Here is a 10,000-nt window from a genome sequence, read left to right on the forward strand (position 1 = left end):
CTCTATCTATCTGTTCATCTATCTGTCCATCTGTTCATCTATCTATCCATCCATCTATCTGTCCATCTGTCCATCTATCTATCTGTCCATCTATCTGTCCAACTATCTATCTGTCCCTCTATCTATCTGTTCATCTATCTGTCCATCTATCTATCTATCTATCTATCTATCTATCTATCTATCTATCTATCTATCTATCTATCTATCTGTCCATCTATCTGTCCAACTATCTATCTGTCCCTCTATCTATCTGTTCATCTATCTGTCCATCTATCTATCTATCTATCTATCTATCTATCTATCTATCTATCTATCTATCTATCTATCTATCTGTCCATCTATCTATCTATCCAATCTTTCCACCTCTATAAACCTGGCATCATGTTGCCCATCAGTCCTGCCAGTCTGTGACTGTGAGAGCTTCACGCTTCAGTACCTTCAGCTGTGCTCTCAGCAGGATCCTACTCTCAGGTAAAGCTCCATCCAAACTCAGCCACCGGTCCAGCAGCAGCTCTGGCTGAGAGAGCAGCTCTCTCATTGGCAGAACCAGAGAACCCACAGGCTGATCCCACCCACTGGAGAGCTATGTGGAAAGATTAAAGATTATAAACTGGACTCGACAGTGTATCTTCAGATATCTGCTCATATTTCCAGCTTCGAGCAGAGAAAATATGTCAACACATGTATCTACATAAACATCTGTGACAACAGACATAACCCCACATAAACTTTTACAAGGTCTTATTACACAGTCTCAGTTATCTCATATAATAGTCTCATATAATAATAATAATAATAACAACAATAATAATAACAACAATAATAATAATATCAAGATCATTTTTGTCCACATTTTTCATCAGCAGGTGTTATGAAAACGAACGCTTGTTGGAATAAACCTTTATAAATGTCAATACAGGTGATTTGTTATGAAAGGCTTATTTACCAGTGAATGCAAAAATTTGAACACTCCTAGTCAAGTTACACATTTTCTTGATTTTCTAAGGCAAAATAAGTGAAAACATCCTCTACAGAGAACACAAATATGATATTTTTCTGCTTATTTTAATAAAATAATTCTATTTATTTACTAAGTTCAACATAACTAATATATAAACTGCACCATACTTTTTCCCAACGTGTTAATTTCAGCAAATAAACAGCGTTTGTGCCTTAAAGTGTGGAGAAGTGTTTTCTGTGTAAAGGATGTTTATTTACACTTAACTTTACTTAGAAAATCAAGAAAACATGTCACTTGACCAGCAGTGTTCAGGACTGTAGACAGTCCTTCAGTAAAGTGTTACTGACAAAAATATTTTATTAGTGTTTAACAGATTTTCACATATAAACTAAAGTTAATTTATGAAGCATATTCTGAATTCTATACTCTGAATGATATTTAGAGATTAAGGTCGTAATATTATGGAAAAAAAACTCGAACAGTCTGATATTTAGAGAATAAAGTCGTAATACTACGAGAAAAAACTCGTACAGTCTGATATTTAGAGAATAAAGTCGTAATACTACAAGAAAAAACTCGTACAGTCTGATATTTAGAGAATAAAGTCGTAATACTACGAGAAAAAACTCGTACAGTCTGATATTTAGAGAATAAAGTCGTAATACTACGAGAAAAAACTCGTACAGTCTGATATTTAGAGAATAAAGTCGTAATACTACGAGAAAAAACTCGTACAGTCTGATATTTAGAGAATAAAGTCGTAATACTACGAGAAAAAACTCGTACAGTCTGTTATTTAGAGAATAAAGTCGTAATACTACGAGAAAAAACTCGTACAGTCTGATATTTAGAGAATAAAGTCGTAATACTACGAGAAAAAACTCGTACAGTCTGATATTTAGAGAATAAAGTCGTAATACTACGAGAAAAAACTCGTACAGTCTGATATTTAGAGAATAAAGTCGTAATACTACGAGAAAAAAACTCCTACAGTCTGATATTTAGAGAATAAAGTCGTAATACTATGAGAAAAAACTCGTACAGTCTGATATTTAGAGAATAAAGTCGTAATACTACGAGAAAAAAACTCGTACAGTCTGATATTTAGAGAATAAAGTCGTAATACTACGAGAAAAAACTCGTACAGTCTGATATTTAGAGAATAAAGTCGTAATACTATGAGAAAAAACTCGTACAGTCTGATATTTAGAGAATAAAGTCGTAATACTACGAGAAAAAACTCGTACAGTCTGATATTTAGAGAATAAAGTCGTAATACTATGAGAAAAAACTCGTACAGTCTGATATTTAGAGAATAAAGTCGTAATACTACGAGAAAAAACTCGTACAGTCTGATATTTAGAGAATAAAGTCGTAATACTATGAGAAAAAACTCGTACAGTCTGATATTTAGAGAATAAAGTCGTAATACTACGAGAAAAAACTCGTACAGTCTGATATTTAGAGAATAAAGTCGTAATACTATGAGAAAAAACTCGTACAGTCTGATATTTAGAGAATAAAGTCGTAATACTATGAGAAAAAACTCGTACAGTCTGATATTTAGAGAATAAAGTCGTAATACTATGAGAAAAAACTCGTACAGTCTGATATTTAGAGAATAAAGTCGTAATACTATGAGAAAAAACTCGTACAGTCTGATATTTAGAGAATAAAGTCGTAATACTATGAGAAAAAACTCGTACAGTACTGCATGATATTTAGAGAATAAAGCCGTAATACTATGAGAAAAAACTCGTACAGTACTGCATGATATTTAGAGAATAAAGCCGTAATATTATGAGAAAAAACTTGTACGGTATGATGTTTCAAGGAAAAAGTCAAGAGAAAAAATTACTGCCACTTAATATGGACTTTTTTGTGACTTTATTCTCGAAATATTACTTTATTCTCAAACTATTATGTTGTTTCTCTCAAAATATTACAACTTTTTTCTCTTCTATTTTATTTTTTATTAACAGTGGCCCTAAAACACTGTCATATTGCACAGATCATTATGTGTATTACAGTCTGATTAAAGGGCTCATACCCTGCATTTTTCCCTTGTGTAAGCAGCACGTGTAGGTTTAGGTCTTCATCCCTTAAACAGGCTGTTTTTGTTACAGTGCAAATGACCTCTGTTCTGATTGGCTGTCCTGCTTTGTCCCTCAAAGCAGAACTAAAACACTACTTATAATTTCATGAATGGGTGGGGCTAAACTGGCAGAAAAGGATGATGTATGTGGTGGTTTTTATGATGTCACAAAAACAATAAATTCAAATTAGGCTGGTTTTGTAGCTTAGACTCCATGGATAGACTGCATAGACCAGAGAGTGATATATTTAGAAACTTTAACAATGTGCACAAAATTTTTTGGTTAAAAAATAAAGTAAAATTAGTAAAGTAAAATTAGTTTTTCCTTGGGCCCTCTAAAATAATTTTTTGGTCCATTTTCAAAACATTTCGTCAGTAGAAACAGACTCGTTTGGATTAATCAACTTCCAAATACTTCACCTTGATAACCAGCATGTCTTTGCTTGGATCATGAACGAGGAAGCTGAAAGCTTCATGCCACTGAGGAGAGGTGGAGCGATCACAGACCTAAAGAGAAAAGGGAGCAGAATTTTAGAACATTTAGCTTAAAGTATATATTTTGTACACCATAATGTCCAAAAGTTTGTAGACAGCAGCGTTTCCTCTGTAATGAAGGCTGTTAATAGTGAGTTTGTGCTGCAGCAACAGCCTCTTATCTTCTGGAAAGACTAGATGTTGGAACATTGTTGTGAGGATTTGATTGAGCATTAGTGAGGTCAGGTCCTGATGTTGGATGGTCAGTTCTGGATCAATAATCATCCCAAAGGTACTGGATGGAGCTCCATCACTCCAGAGAACACAGTTCCAGCTCTCCACAGCCCAACGCTGGGGGCTTTATATTGTAAACATAAACAAAAAGAAATATTCCTGCCTTTGTTTTGTAGGATGTCGCCCCAAGAACAAGTTCAGCTCCAGCTTTAGGCTCCTTCCCGCTTTTCTTCAACTGCACAGACACAAAACAGGACATAAACATTTATTTACTGTGAATAATTAAAGGGCACATCCCATAGAAAACTGGATTTACCTCACAGGTTGGAAAATAAAGAGAGTCTGATGTGACTTTCAAAACGCATGGTTCACTGCCCAGCAGATACAGGCCTTACACTGAAGCTCAGCTGCAAAAGCAGCCTGTCTTAACCCTTGTGTGGTGTTCAGGTCTGTGGGACTCATTTTCAATGTTTACCAAAAGAAAAAAATATGATTTATTAATATTTCAGCCTCAGATTCATGGCCTTTGCTTGTTTTCTATAAAGAACATATAAAATTATCCATTTTAATTGTCTTCACTCTGTTCACCCCCCACACATTTATATTACATGTGGCGTTGGGCTGAACCCGCGGGGAATAAAAGTGTGGAGGTGCTGTGTCCTTCAATCCTGTCTAATTTACTTGTTTTGTTGATTTACATGAAAATAAGTTGGACGTCCTCTCCAGAGGGGACACACAGCATTTTTCTGCTATTTATTTGCTCGGGTTAGGGGACTTTTTAAGCCTTTTCTGTTTTTAAGCCTTATTTGTTTTTCTTTTTTCCTTTCTGCCCTTTTCCCCAAACAGATCGCCGTGCCGGTGTGCGTGCGATGGACCGATGTGGACATCGAGTGCTTGGCAATGCTCATCACTCCACCAATCCAGATGGCTGCTTTCTGCTGAGGGGCGGGCCATGGCAGATTAAAGGACTCACGTGAGACTACGTTGACCATAATGGCAAGCTGTGCTACTCTAGCAGTGAAATGTAGCCAGTAATGTTAGTCTCATGGGCTCCGTCTCTCTCTCTCTCTCTCTCTCTCTCTCTCTCTCAGTCTCTCTCACTCTCACTCTCTCTGTATGTCTCTCTCTCTCTCTCTCTCACTCTCTCTGTCTCTCGCTCTGTCTCTCTCTCTCTGTATGTCTCTCTCTCTCTCTGTATGTCTCTCTCTCTCTCTGTATGTCTCTCTCTCTCTCACACACACTCTCTCTCTCTCTCTGTCTCGCTCTCTGTATGTCTCTCTCACTCTCTCACTCTCTCTAGCTCTCTCTAACTCTCTCTCTCTAGCTCTCTCTAACTCTCTCTCTCTCTAGCTTGCTCTCTCTCTCTCCCTCTCTCACTCTCGCTCTGTGTATGCCTCTCTCTCTCTCTGTATGTCTCTCTCTCTCTCTCACTCTGTATGTCTCTCTCACTCTCTCACTCTCTCTAGCTCTCTCTCTAACTCTCTCTCTAGCTTGCTCTCTCTCTCTCCCTCTCTCACTCTCGCTCTGTGTATGCCTCTCTCTCTCTCTCACTCTGTATGTCTCTCTCTCTCTGTCTCTCTCTCTCTCTCTCTCTGTATGTCTCTCTCTCTCACACACACACACTCTCTCTCTCTGTCTCGCTCTCTGTATGTCTCTCTCTCTCTCTAGCTTGCTCTCTCTCTCTCCCTCTCGCTCTGTGTATGCCTCTCTCTCTCTAGCTCTCTCTCTCTAGCTCTCTCTCTCTAGCTCTCTCTCTCTAGCTCTCTCTCTCTTGCTCTCTCTAACTCTCTCTCTCTAACTCTCTCTCTCTAACTCTCTCTCTCTCTAGCTTGCTCTCTCTTTCTCCCTCTCTAGCTCTCTCTCTCTCTCTAGCTCTCTCTCTTTCTCTAGCTCTCTCTAGCTCTCTCTCTTTCTCTAGCTCTCTCTCTTTCTCTAGCTCTCTCTAGCTCTCTCTCTTTCTCCCTCTCTAGCTCTCTCTCTTTCTCTAGCTCTCTCTCTTTCTCTAGCTCTCTCTAGCTCTCTCTCTTTCTCTAGCACTCTCTCGCTCTCTCTCTCTTTCAATTTTCTCTCCTCTCCAGCGCGAGGTGTGGACAGGCAAGTTGGGCACACCTATACATACACATACACAGTAGTGGTTGGATTGTTTAGACACATCAGGTAAGGGGCGAACTCCATCCGCTGTATTTTGGTGAGGATTAGACTCGGCCAGGCAGATTAGATTTTGGTTTGTGTGATTTATTTCTTTGGCACCGTCCTCCGTCCACCTCTTTGGTTGGCTGGGTCCATTAGTCAATGTTCTTGCATACTAAGTGGCTAGTCAGCTCCTTTTCTTTTAACCTATACTCATTCTCAGCTCAGCCTATTGTCTCATCCCTCTCTCCTTGTAAATATTATTCTTGTATCACACACTTTTCCAAGTGAGAAGCAAAGTAAAGCCCTGACTGAAAACACTACTACTGCGCACTTGTGTCCTTTCGTCTCCCATCACATGCTGCATTATTTCCTCTCCACCCCCAGCTACATCTGAGGGGAACGTTACACTACATCATAAAAGGAACCACAGTGTAAGCTTTTTTCTACAATATGCTGAGTTCAGTAAATAAACAGAGCATTAGTCGTGCCTTAAAATGTGTGGAAGTGTGTTCTCCATAGAAAATCAACAGAACATGCTGATTGATCAGGGGTGTGAAAACATTTGCATACAAGCGTAGAGCTGCCTATTCAAGCTACAGCAGTTCAGCCCTGCTTGTTCACGCTGAAGATGGCATGAATAGTGTTTTAGCCTGAACTTTCTGAATGAGGCACAACACAGGGCCTCAATAGATAAGTGTGTGTGTGTGTGTGTGTGTGTGTGTGTGTGTGTGTGTGTGTGTGTGTGTGTGTGTGTGTGTGTGTACGTTTGTGCATGACTCACTGGTAGCGCATGAGCTCTCTCAATGAGGATGAACAGCAGAGCAGCCGAAGGAGACGTTTTATTCTGGTAGGACTGAGCGTTCTGCATCTGCAGCACCTGATTTATTTAAAAAAATACATTTTCAGTGCAGATTTGTTAGTCTGACTGGAACTTAGATGAACTGTAGTGAACTATGTTGTCTTTAACACTTACCTGCTGCAGCTTGTCAGGCTGGGTCACTGTGGGCACCCACTCCAGAACCAGATGCAGACGACCATGTTTCACATCACTCAGAGTGAACCACTGCAACAAAATAGAAACAGGTGGTTAAACAGAAGTTACACAACAGTCAGTTCCGGCCACGCAAGCTGATTGGTTGCGAGGCGTTCTAATCGTGCTGTTATTTCACCATAATATCACGTTTTTTTCACAAACACTATCACTCCGCTGAGACGTCGTTGCTAAGCAATGACTTTGACAGCTGTAGGAGTCGCTCAAGCCATTTGAACATTTTTGCTTTGCCACAAACAGAAAACGGACACTGTTAAGACCACATTTGATCGACAGCCGATTTAGTCCGACTCTGAAGACGAGATGACACAATATTCCCAAACTGGCGTCACCACTGAGCAGCTTTTCAGTCGGCAGCTGTGACAGAAGAACAGCTGAACAACCTGGAATCAGCCAGAAATGAACCCAACACCATTCGCCAAACTAAACGGGCTGTAAGAAGCTTTACAGACCGGCTGGAACAAAACAACATTAATACTGATCTGGAGAAACTGACCAAACTGAGCTGAACCTGATATTGGGTCAGTTTTATGGCTCAGTCTGCACTTCAAAAGGCGGGGCTTACAGCAGATTGTGCAGTGAGTGGGCGGAGCTTGTTACTCTGACGTAGCAACAAGCTGCTCGTTAAGGAGCTCTAATTAGGAGGAAGGAACTGAACATTAAAACATATTAAACGCTGCGTTCACGGCCAGTTTATTCATTTATTACTGTATTTATTTAACTGCTGTATTAAAGCAGTAGAGACACTCCAGGGGTGAGTTATCACCAATAACATCACGGAATAAGATATGAACTTAAGACCTGTTGTTCTGTAACAGCGTCTGTCCTAAATTCAGTCCTAACTGAAGTTGACTAAGCAGATAAGACTTCAGACTTACGAAGTTTCTATAATTCGGCCCCTGATTATTAATAACAGCAACGTAAATAGTGTTTTTAAATTCTTTAATTATGTTCAGGTTCTTGCATTGTACACTCTAAAAACAGATGGTTCTTCAAGGGCCATGAACACTCCAATAACCATTTGCATACTTAAATGGTTCTTTGCATGGTAAAATGGTTCTTCAGACTGATGGGCACAACAACAATGTAACAATAGCAGACCCTTTTTGGTTCTATATACAGTTTTGGAAAAAATTGGTCCTTTAAGGGTTGTTTAGTAAAGAAAATAGTTCTATATAGAACCATGAACACTCAAAGAACTCGTTGCACGACTGTGAAAAGGTTCTTCAGATTAATGGAGACTGTGCTCTGCATGGTTCTCCTTGGAAACTTTTTGAAAAGGGTTCATCTATTGTTATGATGTCAAGCTTATTACAATTGAAAAAACACAAAAGGTTCTGTGCAGAACCATATAAAACACATTCTAATCAATCTGAAGAACCATGTCATGATGCAAAGGACCATTTAAGGTGTTTGAATGATTATGGTTCTAAATAGCGCCACTGTCTTTACTAAAGAACCCTTGAAGAACCACCTTCAGACCACTGATTAGCTTTACGTCTGTAATTGATCAGCATCATTGCCAAAGTCTGCCACAGTGACAGGTCAGCAGAACTCACCTCATCAGTGTACTGGGATCTAATGACGTCACCAAGTTTAGTCTTGAGTCTGTTGTGGAAAACAGCAAAAGGTCAAACGCACTTCTTTAGGCTGGACTTTAACACCAGATCCTGCTTGGATAAAGTTAATTAAACAACATTTTGGTCCCACGTTATACTGGCTACAATAACTGTGTAGTTACATGTGAACTGCGTACACAACAACAGCGTAACTACTAATGATTTAGTCACTGTTACAGACGGACCACATACACACTAGTGAATACACACACACACACACACACACTAGGGGCAGTCCTTGAGATGTAAACAGTCATTCGGAGGGGTGTGATGTGAATTCGCTCACTGTAGAGAAACTTGCTGACTCAGCTGTCTTTACAGTGGTGGTGATGGGAACCAGACGTCGCCATGGCTACAACACTGATATAGCCATTTTATTAACTATCCAGAACCACCAGAGAACCACCACGAGTCTTCTGAGTTTATATATGTTATGCTGCTGGTTGTAAAATAGCCATAAAGGGGGACGTCTGGTTCCTATCACCACCACTGTGAACAGTTCTGACTCGGTAAGTTTCTCTAGAACGGAGCGTTTCACACAGAACCGCTCTGTTTACCTCCCAACTATTTACTTATCTAGAATTTTTGACATAGGAACCAATTATTACCATTTATTTAAATTATTATTACTACTACTAACAATAATATAATCTGTTTTTAACTGATTAAAACTAAAACAGCTGTAGGTTTGCGTAAGTCCTACTGTCACTATGTGTTCTGTTCTGTAGGGTTCTAGAGTATTTTTAGCAGCTCTTCTTATGTGAAGTTTTCAATTGAAGTCTCAGTTCACAGCTTAGTTTTTAAAGAAAACAGTGTTTCAGTGCTGGCCGACACTTAAGGGCATCGGTATCATGTCATCCCTAATTGACAACCATTAAACGAAGGTGCAGATAGTTTATACTCACCTTCCAAGGAAGTCATCAGAGTCGATATCTTTGTCATAGAGCTCAAACTTCACCTCCAGATTCGGGTCGGGACTCAGAATCATCTACAAACAGTCATGACAGATATATTAATCAGGGATGAATCCGGGTTTGTCTGATACAGTGAGTGCTGAGCCATATGGCCAGAAATGTCACCACATATATTTCTGTCCACATTATTCAACACTGATAACTACTATGTGCACTTTCTAATAATCAATTTTAAGTCTGAAACCTGCAGAAAACAAAAGGCTTATCTGGGTATGATATCCAAAATTATTCACTAAATTTTAAAATATATATATTATAGTCATTTCATTTGCAATTTAGAACCAACTGTGCTTGCACATAGAGGAATTTCACCTCTGCATGTAACCCATCCGTGCAGTGAAACACCACATACACACTAGTGAGCACACACACACACACACACACACACACACACACACACACTAGGGGACAGTGAGCATACTTGCCCGGAGCAGTGAGCAGCCCTATCCACAGCACCCG

The 10,000-nt window shown here is 39.4% G+C and overlaps 1 protein-coding gene across 1 annotated transcript in view; it reads right to left on the reverse strand.

Annotated features, from left to right (window-relative positions):
* esyt1b (extended synaptotagmin-like protein 1b) overlaps nucleotides 1-10,000 on the reverse strand; it is a 94,303-nt gene that overhangs the window by 16,129 nt on the left and 68,174 nt on the right. Inside the window, exons 41-47 of the mRNA XM_037534861.1 lie at nucleotides 9,473-9,555; nucleotides 8,508-8,556; nucleotides 6,871-6,960; nucleotides 6,679-6,774; nucleotides 3,928-3,999; nucleotides 3,477-3,563; nucleotides 437-583 (exon numbers count right to left, since the gene is read on the reverse strand). Coding sequence (XP_037390758.1) covers nucleotides 437-583; nucleotides 3,477-3,563; nucleotides 3,928-3,999; nucleotides 6,679-6,774; nucleotides 6,871-6,960; nucleotides 8,508-8,556; nucleotides 9,473-9,555 — 624 coding nt within the window. The remainder of the gene's footprint in view (nucleotides 1-436; nucleotides 584-3,476; nucleotides 3,564-3,927; nucleotides 4,000-6,678; nucleotides 6,775-6,870; nucleotides 6,961-8,507; nucleotides 8,557-9,472; nucleotides 9,556-10,000) is intronic.

The sequence above is a fragment of the Pygocentrus nattereri genome, chromosome 26, assembly GCF_015220715.1.
Source record: "Pygocentrus nattereri isolate fPygNat1 chromosome 26, fPygNat1.pri, whole genome shotgun sequence".
NCBI lineage: Eukaryota > Metazoa > Chordata > Actinopteri > Characiformes > Serrasalmidae > Pygocentrus > Pygocentrus nattereri.